The sequence below is a fragment of the Balaenoptera acutorostrata genome, chromosome 10 (genome assembly GCF_949987535.1).
Source record: "Balaenoptera acutorostrata chromosome 10, mBalAcu1.1, whole genome shotgun sequence".
Taxonomy (NCBI): Eukaryota; Metazoa; Chordata; class Mammalia; order Artiodactyla; family Balaenopteridae; genus Balaenoptera; species Balaenoptera acutorostrata.
Genome location: NC_080073.1, coordinates 49,681,696 through 49,701,261, shown reverse-complemented (window position 1 = coordinate 49,701,261; position 19,566 = coordinate 49,681,696). Strand labels below are relative to the sequence as shown.

Below are 19,566 nucleotides of genomic sequence, written 5' to 3'. Positions count from 1 at the left end.
TTACCCACAAAGTAGTAAAATATAAGACTGACAGCTGAATTTTCAACAGCAACAACAGAAGCCAACGACTGATAAAATAACACCTTCAATGCACTGAGAAAAAAATAATTGCCAATCTGGAATTTTAAACCCAGCAAAGAAACTTACCAAAATAAAGATGGATTAGACAAAGCAAAACTCAGCTTGCCATCTCAGGCCCCACAGAAGGAGGTGCTTAGGGCAGACCATGAAAGGTCTGAGGAAAAGAATTATGAGCAGAAAATATTGGCTAAACCCAAACAAACTGACAGTAACAACGTAATATGGAACAATGAGATAGTCACATGGAAACTGTGATGATAACACCATATACCAAAAATTAATTCCAGGTGAACTAGAGATTTAAGTATAAGCATTTTAGGAGATAATATAAGAATATAGATTTAATTATCCCAGAGATAGAAAGAATTTCCTAAATAAGATTAAAAGGCCAATGTGTGGTAGAGGAGTGATCAAGATGGCTGAGTACTAGGACGTGAAGCTCACCTCCTCCCACAAACACATCAAAAATACATTTACATGTGAACAATTCTCACAGAATATCTACTGAACACTGGCAGAAGACCTCAGACCTCTGAGAGGGCAAGAAAATCTCCACGTAACCAAGTGGGGCAATAAATAAACAAACAAACAAATAAATAAATAAGAAAGTGAGAAAGGAATCGGGACAGGACCTGCATCCCTGGGATGGAGCTGTAAAAGAGGAAAGGTTCCTGTACCCTGGCAAGTCCTGTCACCGCTGGGGAGATCAACCAGGACAGAGGGGGAGCTTCAGAGCCTCAGAGAAGAACACAGCAACCAGTTTGCAGCAGTCAGAACAAAGAAAGACATGCATAGACAGTCAGTACCACAGCTCTGCACTTCCGAGCCTGAGACACCTGTCTGCCAGTACAAGCGAGGGCTGGGTACGGAAGCTTGGGCTTCAGAGATCAGACCCAGAGAGAGGACTGGGATGGGCTGCACGGAAACAGCCTGAAGGGGCTGGAGCCTGGTACAACCACACCTGATGGTGTATGCAGAGGAAGCCTGGGATGCCTTAGAGGCCAGGTGCCATTGTGTCAGTAGTGCGTGAGGGGAGGGGCGGGAACCACCATTACAGCCTTTCTACTCGCACGAGCTCTAAGGCAGCAAGACACTGCCTACACGAGCTCCAGGAGCAGTCACGAGTCGCTGCTGCCCCCTGGACTTCAGGAGCAGTCTCGAGCTGCCCACTTTGCCCTCCCAGACTCCAGGAGCAGTCCCAAGCTACCTCCATTCTAATCATGTGCTCTGGGGGCACACGTGAGCTGCCACTGCCACTGAGAACTCCACGACCAGGCACCAGCCACAGCATCTGCACATCCACTATCAAGAGGTAACGGTCAGCACACACTAAGGAAAGAGGTGGCAGGCATCCAGACTAAAAACAGCCCTCACACCAAAAATCTTAAACCCACACAAGCTACACAGGGACACTTCCACATATAAATAGCCCTCCAAGACCACAGCAGATAATTGTTTCTCCTAAACTCATAGAGCAAGAGAACTATAAGTAAAATGAAGAAGCAGAGGAACCACTCCCAATTAAAAGACCAAGAGAATTCCCCTGAAATAACAAACAATGAAACAGACCTCTTCAGTCTAATAGACACTGAGTTCAAAAAGGAGATAATGAAAATACTGAAGGAATTTAGAAAGGCTATTGACAGAAATGCAGAGTACTGTAAAAAGGAACTAGAAGCTATAAAGAGGGACCAAGAAAAATTAGAAAACTCATTTGCTGAGATGAAAACTGAACCAAAGACAATGAATAGCAGAATAAATAATGCAGAAGAATGAATAAGTAACCAGGAAGATAGAATAATGGAAATGACCCAATCAGAACAGCAGACAGAAAGCCAAATGAAAAAAAAAAAAAAATGAAAACAACATAAGAGACCTATGGGATAATATAAATTGTGCCAATGTATGCATAATAAGGATTCCAGAAGGGGAAGAAAGAGAAAAGGGGATCAAAACTGTATTTGAAGAAATTATGGCTGAAAACTTCCCAAACCTAAAGAAGGAAACAGATATCCAGGTACAGGAAGCACAGAGGATCCCAAACAAGGTAAACCCAAACAGACCTACACCAAGACATATTATAATGAAAATGGCAAAAGTTAAAGAGAGGATTCTAAAGGCAGCAAGAGAAAAACAAAGGAGGCAAGAGAACCCCCATAAGGCTATCAGCTGATTTCTCTACAGAAACACTGCAGGACAGAAGGGAGTGGCAAGGGATGGCAAGATACATCCAAAGTCCTAAAAGGGAAACATCTGCAACCTAGGATACTCTACCCAGCAAGATTATCATTTAGAATATAAGGAGGGATAAAGAATTTCTCAGACAAGCAAAAACTAAAAGAATACAGCAATACTAAACCTAATCTAAAGGAAATATTGAAAGGTTTTCTCTAAATAGAAAAGAATCCATAGGAAAGAGAAAATCACAATCGGAAAGCAAATCACCTAAATAATCCAGTACACAGATTCAAAAAAAAAAAAAATTCTGTGAAACTAATAATAACCACAATGAAACAGCAAAAGAATGAACATTAAGATGTAAATAAGGACATCAAAATCATAAAATGTGGGGGAGAAAAGAAAATGCAGATTTTTTTTTTCATTCCCTAGAATGTGTTTGAGCCTATATGACTACCAGTCTAAGACAAGTAGATATAGGAAGGGGTTAATATACTTGAAAAATGGTAACCACAAATCAAAAACATACAATAGATTCACAAAAACCAAAAAGAAGAGAACATAAGCATAATACAAAAGAAAATCATCAAACCACAAAAGGAAAAACAAAAAAGAAAGGGACAAAGAAGAAATATAAAATCAAAGGGAAAACAAAGTTTAAAATGGCAATAAATACATATCTATCAATAATTACCTTAAATGTCAATGGACTAAACACTTCAATCAAAAGACAGAGTGGCAGATTGGATAAAAAAGCAAGAGCCTACAATATGCTGCCTACAAAAGACCCACTTTAGAGGAAAGGACACATAGATTGAAAGTGAGGAGATGGAAATAGGTATTTCATGCAAACAGAAATGAAAAGAAAGCAGGGGTTGTAATATTCATATCAGACACGATAGACTTTAAAACAAAAGCCATGAAGAAAGATAAAGAAGGACACTATGTAATAATAAAAGAATTAATACAAGAAGAGGATTATTACATTCATATATGCACCTAATACAGGTCAACATATATGCAACTAATACAGGAGTACCCAAATACATAAGACAAATACTAAAAGACATAAAGGGAGAAATTGACAAGAATACAATAACAGTAGGAAACTTTAACATCCCACTCATATCAATGGACAGATATTCTGGACAGAAAATCAGTGAGGCAACAGAGATCCTAAATAATACAACAGAACAGTTAATTAGACTTAATTGATATTTTCAGGACATTACATCCAAAAAAAAAAAAAGAAATTCTTTCCAAGTGCATATGGAACATTCTCTAGGATTGACCACATACTAGGGCACAAAACAAGCCTCAACAAATTTAAGGGTATAGAAATTGTCTCAAGCATCTTTTCTGACCACAAGAGCATGAAACTAGAAATCAACCACAGAAATATGTGAATAAAAACAATTACATGGAGACTAAACAACATGCTACTAAAAAAAACCCAGCAGGTCAATAATGAAATCAAAGAAAATTTAAAAATACCTTGAGACGAATGACAACATAAAAACACAACCATACAAAATCTATGGGATGCAGCAAAACCATTTCTCAGAGGGAAGTTCACAGCCATATAGACCTTCCTCAAAAAAACAAGAAAAATCTCAAATAAACAACATAATATACCACTTAAAAGAATTAGAAAAAGAAGAACAAAACCTAGTCAGCAGAAGGAAGGAAATACTCAAGATCAGAGAGGAAATAAATAAAATAGAGATTAAAAAAACAATAGAAAAAATCAATAAAACCAAGAGCTGGTTCTTTAAAAGGTTAAACAATATCAACAAACCTCTGGCCAGGCTCACCAAGAAGAAAAGAGAGAGAACCCAAATAAACAAGGTAAGAAATGAAAAAGGAGACATAACAACCAACACCACAGAAGTACAAAAAACCATAAGGGAATACTATGAACATGCCAACAAATTCAACAACCTAGAAGAAATAGACAAGTTTCTAAAAACATACAGCCCACCAAAACTGAATCAAGAAGAAACAGATAATTTGAACAGACCAATCACTACTAACGAAAGTCCATGACCAGATGGCTTCACAGGCAAATTCTACCAAACCTACAAAGAAGAACTTATACTGATCCTTCTCAAACTCTTCCAAAAAATTGATGAGAACACTCCCAAAGACATTCTATGAAGCCACCATCACCCATGATACTAAAACTAAAGACACCACCAAAAAAGAAAGTTAGAGGCCAATATCTTTGATGAATATAGATGTAAAAATTCTCAACAAAATATTAGCAAATCAAATCCAACAACACATAAAAAAGATCATACACCACAGTCAAGTGGGATTCATCCCAAGTTCACAAGAATGGTTCAACATTTGCAAATCAATCAATGTGATACACCACAGAAACAAAAGAAAAGACAAAAACCACATGATCATCTCAATAGATGCAGAGAAAGCATTTGACAAAATTCTACATCCATTCATGATAAAAAAAACTCTTACGAAAGTGGGTACAGAGGAAACATATCTCAACATAATAAAAGCTATTTATGACAAATCCACAGCCCATATAATACTAAACAGTGAAAAGCTGAAAGACTTCCCGCTAAAACCTGGAAAAAGACAAGGATGCCCACTCTCGCCTCTTCTATTCAACATACTATTGCAAGACCTAGTCACTGCAATCAAATGAGAAAAAGAAATAAAAGATATCCAAATTGGAAGGGAAGAGGTAAAATTGTCATTACATGCAGATAACATGATTCTATATACAGAAAACCCTAAAGACTCCACACAAAAACTACTAAAACTGATAAATGAATTCAACAAGGTAGCAGGATACAAGATTAACACACAGAAATTGGTTGCATTTCTTTACACTAACAATGAAATATCAGAAAGAGAATGTAAAAAAACAATACCTTTCAAAATCACACCCCCAAAAATAAAATATTTAGGAATAAACCTGACCAAGGAGGTGAAAAACCTATACACTGAGAACTATAAAACATTAATAAAGGAAACTGAAGAAGATTCAAAGAAGTGGAAACATATCCCATGCTCTTGGATTGAAAGAATTAATATTGTTAAAATAGCCATACTTCCCACAACAATCTACAGATTTAATGCAATCCCTATCAAATTACCCATGATATTTTTCACAGAACTAAAAAAATAATCATAATATTCATATGGAGCCATAAAAGACCCAGAATTGCCAAAGCAATCCTGAAGAAAAAGAACAAAGCAGGAGGCATAACCCTCCCAGACTTCAGACATACTACAAAGCAACAGTAATCAAAACAGCATGGTATGGGACTTCCCTGGTGGTCCAGTGGTTAAGACGCTGCACTTCCAATGCAGGGGGCCCAGGTTTGATCCCTGGTCAGGGAATTAGATCCTGCTTGCCGCAACCAAGAGCCCACATGCCACAACTAAAGATCCCACATGTCGCAATGAAGATCCCACGTGCTGCAACAAACACCCAGTGCAGCCCAATAAATAAATAAATAAAAACAGAACAACAAAAAAACAGCGTGGTATTGGGACAAAAACAGACATATGGATCAATGGATCAGAATAGAGAGCCCAGAAATAAACCCATACACCTATGGTCAATTAATCTTTGACAAAAAAAGCAAGCATATACTACGGGGAAAAGACAGTCTCTTCAGCAAGTGGTGCTGGGAAAATTGGACAGCTGCATGTAAATCAATGAAGTTAGAACACTCCCTCTCACCATACACAAAAATAAACTCAAAATGGCTTACAGGCTTAAACATTAAGACATGACACCATAAAACTCCTAGAAGAGCTCATAGGCAAAACACTCTGACATAAATCGTACCAATGTTTTCTTAGGTCAGTCTCCCAAGGCAATAGAGATAAAAACAAAAATAAACAAATGGGACCTAATCAAATTTAGAAGTTTTTGCACAGCAAAGGAAACCATAAACAGAAGAAAGGTAAGCTACAAACAGGGAGAAAATATTTGCAAACAATGCAACCAAGAGGCCTAATATCCAAAATATACAAACAGCTCATACAGTTCAATAACAAAAAAACTAAACAACCCAATCAAAAAATGGGCAGAAAACCTAAATAGACATTTTGCCAAAGAAGACATATATTTAGGTCTTTAACCCATTTTGAGTAAGACTGGATACTATAAAACTCTTAGAGGAAAACATAGGCAGAACACTCTGACATAAATCGCAGCAATATTTTTTTTTGATACATCTTCTAGAGTAATGGAAATAAAAACAAAAATAAACAAGTGGAACCTAATTAAACTCAAAGGCTTTTGCACAGCAAAGAAAACTATAAACAAAACGAGAAGACAACCCACAGAATGGGAGAAAATATCTGCAAACAATGCGACCGACAAGGGATTAATCTCCAAAATTTACAAACAGCTCATGCGGCTCAATATCAAAAACAAACAAACAAACAACCCAATCAAAAAATGGGCAGAAGACCGAAATAGACATTTCTTCAAAGAAGACATACAGATGGGCAAGAGGCACATGAAAAGATGTTCAACATCACTAATTATTAAAGAAATGCAAATCCAAACTACAATGAGATATCACCTCACACCAGTCAGAATAGCCATCATCAAAAAGTCTACAAATACCAAATGCTGGAGAGGGTGTGGAGAAAAGGGAACCCTCCTAGACTGCTGGTGGGAATGTAAATTGGTACATGCCACTATGGAGAACAGTATGGAGATTCCTTAAGAAACCAAAAACAGATCTACCATATGATCTAGCGATCCCACTCCTGGGCATACATCTGGAGAAAAACATGGTTCAAAAGGATACATGCACCCCAATGTTTATAGCAGCACTATTCACAGTAGCTGTGACATGGAAGCAATCTAAATGTCCATCGAGAGATGAATGCATAAAGAAGATGTGGCACATACATACAGTGGAATATTACTCAGCCATTAAAAAGAATGAAATAATGCCATTTGCAGCAACATGGATGCAACTATAGATTATCATACTAAGTGAAGGAAGTTAGAGAAAGATAAATATCATATGATATCACTTATATACAGAATCTAAAAAAATGATACAAACGAACTTATTTTCAAAATAGAAACAGACTCACAGACTTAGAGAACAAACTTGGCAGGGAGGGATAGACTGGGAGTTTGGGATTGACATGCCCACACTGCTATATTTAAAATAAATAACTAATAAGGACCTACTGTATAGCACAGGGAACTCTGCTCAATACTCTGTAATAACCTAAATGGGAAAAAAATTTGAAAAAGACTAGAAAAATATATCTATTCTTTAGATAGATATATATAACTGAATCACTTTGCTGTACACCTGAAACTAACATAACATTGTTAATCAACTATACTCCAACATAAAATAAAATGTTAAAAAATAATAATAAAATTTAAAAATTTAAAAATATATATATGGCGGGGGGGGAAGCATTCATAAAAAAATGCCACATGAGCCCCAAACTGAAGGAAGATATTTTCATGTAACTGATTGTCTAGAATAAACATATAAAGAACTTCTAAAATCAGCCAACAGAAACATGAGCAGAAAACTAGAACAGGCACTTAAGAGAAGAGGAAATACACCTACTCAGCTTTATCAGTGATCAGGGAAACACGAATGAAAACCACCGTTAGACACCATTTCACAAACACCGAACTGGTAAAAAGTCTGACAAATCAAACACTGGAGAAACAGTGGAGCAAAGCAACTCTCCACACTGCTGGTGGGACCACACACTTAGCGACCCGTTTGGAAAACAAGCTGTCACTTTACAAGCCAGCAGTAACTCTAAGTGTGTGTCTTACCCTGCACAGAGCTTCCCGGCCAGTGTGCCAAGCTCCTGATCTGCTCAGGTCCAGGAAAGGGGCTGGGGGCTGAGAGGCAGGGGTGACGCCCCTGGACTCCCCCACATGTCCTTCCATAGCAGAATGAGTGACTAAACATGTGGCAAAGTCAGGAAGTGGAATCTATTACAAGCAGAAAAAGTAAACCGGAACGTAGCAGGATGGATGAATTTTAGGAATATGTGTATACTTATATACATTGCAGAAAAATATAATTCCCTTTATACAAAGTTTAAAATTTGTACAAACAATAAATTTTGTAGGGCTACAAATATGGGTGGTAAAACTATAATAAAAGAAAGGAAATAATAATCACAAAATGTAGGGTCACAGTTACCCTAAGGGAGGAGGGAAGGGGCTGGACAGGGAAAGAGCACACAGGGCTGCACAGGTGATGGCAACGAGCTGTTCCTTTAAGTTAGCGTTCATTTGTTTTCTCCTGTAGATCCTACTTATGTTTCATAAGCATGATTTTGCGTCTACTAATTTATCTGAGTGTGTATGTGTATGTGTACATACATATACATTTAAAGGAAGAAGTAAACATACCACCACAAACGGGGACAGGGGAGAGGGGGTGGACACAGCAGGGCAAAGGTCTGGGGACAGCCATAAGCCTGTACATCACATTTTTACTGTACTTTTTTTTTAAGCTTGGACACCACACATGAGTTCTCACATTGTTACATAAGTTCTGCAACACTCTCTGCTCTCCCCGCAGAAAGAGGCTTATTTTCCTCATTTTTAGAGTAAGTGTTCTCCTCTGTTCCCACTGGAAACTCAATGTCTCTACAGGATGTTCTGCGTAGGTGGAAAATGATTATCTTAGAAGCTGGAGAACATCAAATAATCCTGAATAATGAAGCACTGGAGGAAAGAGAAGCAGTGTAATTTACTAAAAAAGGGTCAGAGATTTTTCCATACAGATTTTTCATCAAAGCTCTGACGCATCCACAGGCCACCAAGGCCCAGCCTGGCCAGGTGGCCGCGAGGGGGGCGCTGGCTCCCTGCAGGGGCTCCATCCGGGCAGGAGGTGGACAAGGAGGACAGGCAGGGCTCCTCCTCCCTGGGCTCCGTGAGGCTGCTTGCACCCATTCCGGCCTCCTATCAGGACCTCTAGAACCTGTGCTTCATTCCTCTCCTAGTTACGCCCACAGCACTGGAGGTCTGCGGGCGTTTCCCTGCCATTCTGCCAGCAGCAAAATAGGACCAAATCCTTTGTGCTTCAAAGCCAAACCACACATCCGAGTTCACAACGGCAGCCTAGGGTCTCAGCACGTTCTCTGAGAAGCAGCAAGTAAAGCCACCTGAAGGAAGGGTGAGCTGTCCTCTGGTTCCTAAGGGCCACGTGTGGAGCTTCCTTCCTGGCAGCCCCTGGGCGCCAGGGCCTCTGGCTGCTGCCTGAGCTGATCAAGCAGCCCTTCCAGGCAGATGTCACCCTGTCACCCTGGTGACGCGGCCTGTCTCTGTTCCAGAATGTCCCTCATTCTACCTTATGTCACAGCCTGCAATTTACCAAACACCCCCCCCAACAGTGTGGACTCCTTTAAGACAGGGGTTTGAGTGCATTCAATGCATTTTCTGCCTCGGGGCTCGGCGTGGTGCAATGTCTGCTGAACTGACTTCTGGGTTTTTTTTTTTCAAGATTTTTTTAATATTTATTTTTATTAATTATCATTTATTTTTGGCTGCATTGGGTCTTCGTTGCTGCGCATGGGCTTTCTCTAGTGGCGGCGAGCGGGGGCTACTCTTCGTTGCAGTGCGTGGGCTTCTCATTGCGGTGGCTTCTCTTGTTGCAGAGCATGGGCTCTAGGCGTGTGGGCTTCAGTAGTTGTGGCATGGGGGCTTCAGTAGTTGCAGTGCGCGGGCTCTAGAGCGCAGGCTCAGTAGTTGTGGCGCACGGGCTTAGTTGCTCAGCGGCATGTGGGATCTTCCTGGACCAGGGCTTGAACCCGTGTCCCCTGCATTGGCAGGCGGATTCTGAACCACTGCGCCACCAGGAAAGCCCCCGAACTGACTTCTTGAACCAAAAGAAGCTGTCACGTGGTGACAAACCATAGAAGAGTGTGTACACTTAAGGCCAGGACTGTTCACCAAAGATCAAGAAAATAAAGTTGTGGATGAAATGTTAAGCACATTTTCAGATTCAAGCGATAGCAAATAACTTATGACATTCCTCATCCTCCTTAACAGATCAAAATTATGTGACTGGCAATTAGTAACTTAGTCATTATTAATCCAGGATAAGCCTAATTCCACGGAACACGTGACAGGATACTGGGCCGGAAATTAACCTCATTTGTTGCTCGAAAGTGTACCCAGGAGGACTGGGTAAATCCACAGACTCCAGAGTTGTCTGACGGAGCATTCAACTCTGACGTCCCTCAAAAATAGATTCCAGGGCTTCCCCTCCGAGGCGGCTCCTCCCAATCCTTCCTTCAGCAAAGATCTCCTGAGTCCCCGAGCCAGGCACTCTGCCAGGTACCACGATGAAATAATCACACAAATAAGTGCAATTAAGAATGTCGTTGGGGCTTCCCTGGTGGCGCAGTGGTTGAGGGTCTGCCTGCTAATGCAGGGGACACGGGTTCGAGCCCTGGCCTGGGAAGATCCCACATGCCGCGGAGCGGCTGGGCCCGTGAGCCACAACTGCTGAGCCTGCGCGTCTGGAGCCTGTGCTCCGCAACGAGAGAGGCCCGCGCATCGCGATGAAGAGTGGCCCCCGCTTGCCACAACTGGAGAAAGCCCTCGCACAGAAACGAAGACCCAACACAGCCAAAATCAATCAATCAATCAAACATACGCATCTGATTCAAGATCCTCATTAAAAAAAAAAAAAAAAAAAAAAAAGAATGTCGTTAAAGGAAAGCATCTTACTTCCTTCCTGGGCCAGGGTCACAGCTCTATGGGGGCACAGCCAGGCTCTGGCCTGCCTCCCCAGATCTGAGCTTCAGAGAAATCCCCGCAGGCATTCAACTCAGAGACAAGCAGCACCCCTGCTTGGGGCCGCAACAACAGATGCGGTGGGCAAAGCCCGAGGCAGCGTGCCCCACCCCCACCGTTGCACATGGCGTCTTAGGTGTTCGCCACAAAAGCCCGGTAAGGGCGGTAGCAGGAGCACCATTTCACAGAGCAGGGAAAGGCCCCACAAAGGTGAACAGACTTCTGAGTGGCTACAGAATGGTGTAGCTGGCATGGGCTTCAGCAGAGTCCTCCTGGCTCCAAAGTGCTCACCCCACTCCCCACACCAGAACTGGGACTCCCTCTGTAAGACCCTACCCTGCATGTCTGAAAACAGCCTCAGTCTGAGGGGTCAGGGATCACACGCTGTGCTCATCCCAACATGTGATCTAGAGCAGCTGACCTAGTTTTGCACCTAAATACTGGGCTAGCGTCTCTGATTCAGGCCACACCAGTAGCGACCCACCCTCCACAGGGCAGGCACCCAGGCCAGTTTTGCCTTGTAGGGATTTTCCAACTAATCTGTCCTCTCCATCTTCCATTTCCTTATCTTTAAAACAGAGATAACAGTATCTGCTCTGCCTCCTTCACAAGACTATTCTAGAATTAAATGAGGTAGCACTCATGAACATACAATTTCAGAACATTTAGATTCATCAACACTTCATCAATGAACTCCAAACCTGATCAAACTTGGCGCAGGTTAGCTTTGTACTGCACTGAAAATAGTTTGCAACTATTCAGAAATTTATTGAAATTATAACTTTAAATAGCCTGTTTTGCATAAGGAATACAAATCCTTAAAGAAAACTCAGTAAATTCCAAATCTGAGGGAGTCTGTCAATTAAGCAACTGTGAGGAAGGCTGCTAAATAAATCAAGTCATGGCCCACCTTCCTCTTAATTATTTAAAATGGTTTTAAAAGCTCCCAGCTTGAAGGCCAATAACAGAGGGAAAGAGCAACGGGAGCAAATCTTAACGGAAACAGAAATCAGAAGCCAACTGGCAGCGCCGTATGCAAGTTGCAAGGCCTTAGTCACAGGAAGCGTGTAGCCTTCCAAGGGAACAGGCCCCCTATGGCTTTCCCCACATGCAGACACAGAAAGGCCCAGAGTGTGAAGAAAAGAAAGAACGGGCAAGGAAAGGCAAACTGAGGCCTTCCTGCATTCATTCAAACAAGCAGTGAGAGAGAGAGAAGACGTAAGGGGCCTCTGAGTCAGAGCAGCTGTTTAGGAGACTAAGAGTCAGTGGGAAAGGCACTAAATTGCTCCTTGGCCACGCCGCACAGCTTGTGGAATCTCAGGTCCCTGACCAGGGATCAAACCTGGGCCCTCAGCAGTGAAAGCGTGGAGTCCTAACCACTGGACTGACAGGGGATTCCCCACTCATTTCTTTTAGAAGTCCAGGTTGTCATATTTTAAGATAAATTTCAACACTGCTATAAAATGTTAACTTGTTTAATCAAGAAATGTGTAGTAGATGAAAAATGGCAAGGCCAGGGCTAAACTGTGTAGACTCAAGTGCAGAGCCGCCCAGTGGAGCCCAGCAATGATGGCTCCACCTGGAGCACGACTGTGGCTCATCAAGTGGGGTCAGGACTGCTATTATGGCCAAGTCACTATCACACACCTCAGTCCCTGTGTCAGTTCACCCCTGGGAGGTGACGAGCCCCCTTTTGTTACTAAAACCATAAAGTTAGTTTTGGAGTAATGGGGACTCAAATGGAGTTCTATACTCAGGTGTTCTGAAAGCTATTTCTGAGGAAGATAATGATTTTTCACTTTATCTTTAGGATATAAAAATATCTATTGACTCCTTACTCTGTACCAAGTGTTTTACTTACATTTCTCTCTAATCAGCACAATAATCTTCAAGCGTAAAATTAATCTCATTTTACAGATGAGGAAAAATTGAGTCACGGAAAGGTTAGGTCACGAGTCTAAGGTCACACAACAGAAGCAGTAGTGCCTGGATACAAACTAGGGCCCCCCAGAGCCTGTGCACTTTCAGCAACAGCACACCCAGGGCAGGCTGTGCTGCTTTTAGCTAAGACAGAAATCAAACTGAAGATTATTTAAATGACCACTTTACTCTGACTCCTCTGGTTTAACGAGAGTACCAATTAATTCTAACTAAAGACAGAGACTACTTTTTCCCTTCTCTCCCAGTTGAAAATTATTTTTCAGCTGCTGCTGCTGTGGGTTACTAAAGGAAGCGAGGTTTGCTCAGCACACTGCAGAAGCTGTCCCAACACAAACGCTTCCTGCACTTCCCAAACCTTCACATTAGCAGTTCTGGCCCTGGGAGTCGCAGGCAGCCCTCAGCACTTACGTACTCTCATGTCCCTGCTCACTGATTTCTTCCTGGAGACTCAGAATGCTGGTGAGGTTAATGATCCTTCTCCGGGGGGTACAAGCTGCTGTCATTTCCTTTCGGGATGCATCCTCCACCATTTCCACATCAGAGTTTTCCCGATGTCTCTTTCTGCAAAGTAAACGAGGAACTGGCAGCTCATAACTATCTTAAAAAAACTGTTTCAAACTCAGTCAGATTTTGTGCCTTGCATTTTGGAGAAGGGAGCAGCTTCTCTGTGCCAGCTCTCCACATCTGGGGAGGGCTCCCTGTGCTGGTGGCGGCCAGCCAGATCAGGATGTCCTCCCAGATACTGCTTCTCTGACACCCCTCAGGCCTTAGCAGTGGCCACTGCAGGCAACAGGGCTTTGGAGTCTGGCTCAGCCCGGAGACCTGCAGGGCCTCGATCAAGTGCGCTGACCTCACCACATCTCATTCATTCAGCCCTCCATCCATCCGTCCATCGGGCACAGTTATAATACCAACCTCACACAGCCATGACAAAGTGCCTGCCCTCGCCATGCTGGCTTTCTAGTGGCAGAGTCAAATAGCAACCGAAGAAAGATCATGTTAGGTAGCAACAAATACTGTGACGAAAATAAAACAAGGTAACAGAATGAAGGGGAAGCGAGAGAACTTTAGATTAAATGGACAAAGAAGGTCTCTGGTAAGAGGCGACATCCGAGTTGAGACCTGGGTGACAAGAAGCCAGAGAGTTCCTGTGCCGAGGGACCAGCAAGAGCAAAGGGGTGAGAGCTCAGCGAGGTCGGGTCAGCACTGGAGCAGCGTGGCCAAAGCGCCACGAAGGGGAGGAGAGTGATGAGCTGGGGGCGGGCAGGCTGGTTTCACCCCAAGTGCTGCGGGAAGCACTGGTTTTCAGCAAGGAGTGAGACACCCTGGTTCCTGGTTTAAAAAGATTCCTCTGCTGTGTGGTAAATGGCTCGTAGCATTAAGTCCCCAAGTGATCAACAGAAATGTCACACTTCCCAGCAGGGCTGTTAAGAGCATTAACTGAGATAATGCATATTAAGTATCTGGCACACAGTGGATGCTCAGTGAACGTTAGCATCCTTTATTATTCTCTGAAAACAAATCCTTAGAAGCCATCTCCCTAGACTGACTTGGAAGTGAGCAAACCAGAATTAAAAAACTCACCCAAGTTCCACTGGGCAATCAGAGCCAGGGTTTCGGTGGTCAGCCACCAGGGGGACGTGCGGCCTCGGGCAAAGGACTTCACCCTGAGCTCCGGGGTCAGTACCCGCACACACTAAATAAGGAACATCCACCTTACAGATGTCAGTGACATGTCCTTGAAGCACCCGCAGAGTGTACACTGAAGATGCTCAAAATTAACTGACAGTCACTAGTACGGCTGTTCCTGCCCCCTCTCTCTAGCTCTCGGTCACCACTAGCTCTCGTTCACCACTAGCTCATGCACTTCAGGGAGTTTCATAATTTGAACTGAGAAACTGTTCTTCTGAAAGGAGTGAAAGCAGCTTGGAGTAGGATGGAAGAATCCTCCGGATATTTTAGGCCCCCCTTTCCAGCCACCTCTGCTGTTGAGGCTTTATCAAAATTCAATACTAAAATTAAAGAATAAATCTTCTGATTTTTTTTTCTGATGTGTTTTTAAATAATGTTTGGAATCATGGACATTTAAGATATTTCAAAGGTCACTGTGATGGGTGACTCTAAAGCCATGGTCAAAGGCCAACAGTAGACCAGGCCAAAGCACCAACCCATTGGAGGGAGAGGGTGAATCAGGGAGAGAAGATGCAAGGGGTTTGTGACAGCCCAAGTTAGAAGGCAGTTTCATTAAAGAACGAAGGAGGCAAGCTGTGCTTTCCCACAAGGCCATACCTGGGGTTCTCGGGGCTGGAAGAGGGCCCTCTCTTCTCTGACGAGTCTGCAGTCCTCTTTGTTGCATCCTCCTCCAAGCCCTGATTCTCGGCAGCCACTTCAGCAGGAGCTGAGAGTTCAAGCATTTCTTCATCCTGCTGCCTGGCCCCGCTACTAGAAGCAGCTGTCCTGTCCTCTAGGACAACAGCCTGGGGCTGACTGGATAGGGCCTTGCTCACAGGCTGCAGGAAGGCATCGAGTTTCTGTTCCCGGCAATCTGTGCGGACCATCTGGTGGGCATACACCTTGTCGCCACTTCCAGCAGTAGATGAGAGGGTCACACCTGTTGTGGATTTAACCACTTCCCCAGAGGGGCCAGTAAGACCTGGTAGTAAAGTCTGTGTCAAAAAAGAAGACAGTGGGAAGAGTCAGTGTATGAAGGAGAGAAGCACAGGTCCCCAAATGGAGTAAAAGCTAGAACCAGGTATATCATTACAGAATTATTATAGAAGCAATTCTGACCAAAATTTGAAGTATGAAATTAAAAACACACAAATATAAAATTCAAAAATTCAGCTAAATCCTTATAATTTAAAAACTGGTTTGAGGGCTTCCCTGGTGACGCAGTGGTTAAAAATCCGCCTGCCAATGCAGGGGACACAGGTTTGAGCTCTGGTCCGGGAAGATCCCACATGCAACGGAGTAACTAAGCCCGTGCACCACAACTACTGAGCCTGTGCTCTAGAGCCCATGAGCCACAACTACTGAGCCTGCAAGCCACAACTACTGAGCCTGCGCCCCTAGAGGCCATGCTCCGCAACAAGAGAAGCCACGACAATGAGAAGACTGCACGCTTCAACAAAGTAGCCCCCACTCGCCGTAACTAGAGAAAGCCCACGTGCAGCAACGAAGACCCAATGCAGTCATAAATAAATAAATTTATTAAAAAAAGTACATGGCATCATCTATCACAAATTCTTGCAAACATTTTTTTTAATCTGAATATAATCATAACTCTAGATCTAATTTTCAGTTTATAGGAAATGTGGAGGATTGAAACAAATTAAAGGACACTAAGAAGAAGCAATTGGCTAACCCAAAATGTGCATTTTTCTACAGCACACCTTCAAAGTAAGCAAATAAGAACTATAACCAAAAAAGGTAGGGTGATATTTCTAGTTTCAAAGAGACATAACCAAATATAATGAGTGGAACTTGATTGGATACAGATTTGAACAAAGCTACTTTTTTTTTTTTTTGGCCATGCCACACGGCTTGCAGGATCTTAGTTCTGCGACCAGGGATTGAACCTGGGCCCATGGCAGTGAAAGCACCGACTCCTAACCACTGGAGCACCAGGGAATTCCTGAACAAAGTTACTTTTATAAAAAGATCTTTTTTTGAACAACTGGGGTATCTGAATATGGACTGGATATGAAATGGTATTACTACTATTAATTGTATTAGGTGTAAAAGGACACTGTGATTGTATAAGGAAAAAAAATGTTTTTAGATGCATAATGCAGTACTAGGGGAAAAATAAATGCCTGGAATCTGCTTTAAAATACTCCTCCCCAGGGACTTCCCCAGTGGTCCGGTGGTAAAGAATCTGCCTTCCAATGCAGGGGACTCAGGTTCAATCCCCGGTCAGGGAACTAAGATTCCACATGCCATGGGCAACTAAGCTCACGCACCACAACTACTGAACCCGTGCACCTCAACTAGAGAGAGAAAACCCACATGCCACAACTAGAGAGAAGCCCGAGTACTGCAATGAAGATCCTGGGTGCCGCAACTAAGACCCAACACAGCCGAATAAATAAATAAATAATTAAAATTAAGAATTAATTAAAAACTACTCCTCCCCATCCCCCACCCTCAAGTGGGAGAGGGAGAGAGAAAACAAAGATGGCCAAGTGTTGATGGTTTGTTGAAACTGGGTGATAGGTACATGGAGATTTGCTGTATTACCTGCTTTTCTGTGTGCCTAGAAACATTCAGTAATAAAGAGTTAAATAATAATTAAAAGTTAAAGTAGCAACTCTGCTCAAAAAGGAAAAACACTCCTGGGACAGTTTAAAAAGCCCTTGCGATGCACTTACTTCATTTGCCTGTGCAATTTCCACAGGTGGATTTTGGGAGGCAGAAAGTAACATAACTACTCTGCAGACAGTAGTTTTAAAGTCCTGAAAAGTGAAATACTTTGTCCAATATGACAGAGTTGGAACAAACTGCAAGAGTCACGAGGGTTCCCGATTTCCATACCAAATGGCCTCACAGCAAACCAGGGCTCTTGCTGTACTGGCCCCTGGAGTGGAGTGCAAGGCACAAGCTGGGGAGCAGGATGAAGGTGACCCACAGCCAGAAGGTCAGGAGCCAGGGCAACCTGCTGTTGGCAGAGCAAGAAGGTGTTCTGATGACCCCGCAGGAGCAGGGACAGTCTGAGTTTGGAGCCCTCCACGCAGAGCAATGCACCAACAGAGGGAGGCCCTCTGATCCAGAAACCCACCTTCCTTCTAAAGACACACTGGTCAGGACCATGCAGAGTTCTTTCGGGAAATAAAATGCAATCTAACTAAATGAATCTGCCTCACGCACGATCAGACCAAGAGGGAAACTGAGGCTCTTTTCCCAGTGGAGCGACAGACTCCTCCTGGCCTCTGGTGAACCCCTTCCTCTGGGCCTCTCCCCCAACTCCCCTCCAGCCAACCCATGTCCAGGTGCTGGCAATTCCATATTTTTAACTATTAGTGAACGGAGCCACGTCCTCTGCTCAGACCCCCTCCCCACTTCGCCCAAGTCGCTGTGGGTTTCCATCCACTCTCCAGGCCACAGCCGGAGAGCTCTTCATACAATGCAAACCAGATCCCGTCAATTCCCATCAAGTCAAAGTCTAAACTCCTTAACTTACTGATAAAAACCTCTCGATCTGGCCTGAATTCTGCAGTGAGCGTAGGCCTTCAACACACAGGCTCCGCGTTGCTTAACCCCGACTACACACACCAGCATCCGGCAAAGCTTTTAAAAACTACTGATGCCCAGTCCCCACCCCCTGAGATTGATTTACTGGTTTGGGGAGGGCCCAGGTATTATCTAAACGGTTCCCAGGTGATTCTAATGGCAGCCAGCATAGAGAACACTGACTCAGCATGCTGAGCATTCAGATCCTCAACACCTGTTCTCTTGCACCCCCCACCCCTCCCCGAGGCCTGTATCCTCGTCCTTTCCTCTGCCAGAAACGCCCTGTGCACTCCTCGTCCCCTTCTGCCCACCTAATTCCTTCTCAGCCTTGGGGGCCCAGGCTCCACATCCCTTCTTTCACATCTCTGAGGCCCAAGCACAGGACAAGAGCCCCTCCTCCCTCCTCCCAAGTCTCTGTTTTTCTCTCTCGTGGGATGGAGACTCGAGGAGACCATACGCAGCAGCACCTTGCCCATGGGGGAGCCTTACCACATATTTGGGGAGGGAGCAGTAAAGGGCGCTGAGCAACAACAACGGATAAAAACCACCTGCCAGCCCCCCCTGCACAGCTCCTGCTCCAACGGCTCACGTACACCCCACCCTCAGCCCCAGCAACCTCCGGGCGTGCGGGCCCCAGGGCTGCCCCAAGTGCGTTCATCTCACTGCTGGTCTCCCACCTAGGCTCTTTCCAGGTGGTAACTGTGAATGCTCTTATGGGAAGCACTCATCTGCTTGGTCACTCTGAAAGTTTTCTGAGAAGCAGGGCTCACAGAAGCCCACTCTCTGCTTGCAGGACCCAGTGTAATTTAACAGGGAAAATGTTTCCATTTCTGTAGTTTTGGTGTCTGCTGTGCTTCTGATGAACCCATCCTCACTATGAATACAGTACAGGACTGCCCAGGAATGATGTCATCTCAGAACTGGGACAGGACACTAGAGATCATGTTATTAACCCACTATTTTACAGATGGGAAAACTAAGGCCCCAGAGAGGGGGAGCAGTTTATAATCAAAGCACTTAGAACCTGGATAATTGTAATAAGACGAACGGTGCCAGGTCCCGGACCAGACACTTTCCATCTGCTGTTCACCAACCACTTGTAACCGTCCTTGGATGTGGGGGTGACCACTTCCACCTTTACCAAGGGGGACGTGGAGGCCAGGGAAGGTTAGTCACACGGCAGTAACCCAGGTCTGTCTGACACGAGAGGCCCCGCCCTTCCCCCTGCCTCTCCAGAGCCTGGCCCCTGCACTCTGCCCTAGGTATGCGGAATCAGCCTCCTCTGAACGTCTCCAGTGGAGAACACAGGGGAGCGGCGCCCTACTCTGTTTCAGATAGCTCCTTTT

General features: G+C 43.8%; 1 protein-coding gene and 1 non-coding gene across 2 annotated transcripts in view; one reads left to right on the top strand and one right to left on the bottom strand.

Annotated features, from left to right (window-relative positions):
- The window catches only part of MLH1 (mutL homolog 1), a 50,252-nt gene that overhangs the window by 10,269 nt on the left and 20,417 nt on the right, over positions 1-19,566 (bottom strand). The window contains exons 12-13 of the mRNA XM_028168862.2: positions 15,281-15,657; positions 13,404-13,552 (exon numbers count right to left, since the gene is read on the bottom strand). Of these exons, the coding sequence (XP_028024663.2) occupies positions 13,404-13,552; positions 15,281-15,657 (526 nt within the window). The remainder of the gene's footprint in view (positions 1-13,403; positions 13,553-15,280; positions 15,658-19,566) is intronic.
- On the top strand, positions 5,556-5,628 carry TRNAG-UCC (transfer RNA glycine (anticodon UCC)). The gene has a single exon. It is a non-coding gene; the product is annotated as a tRNA-Gly (tRNA).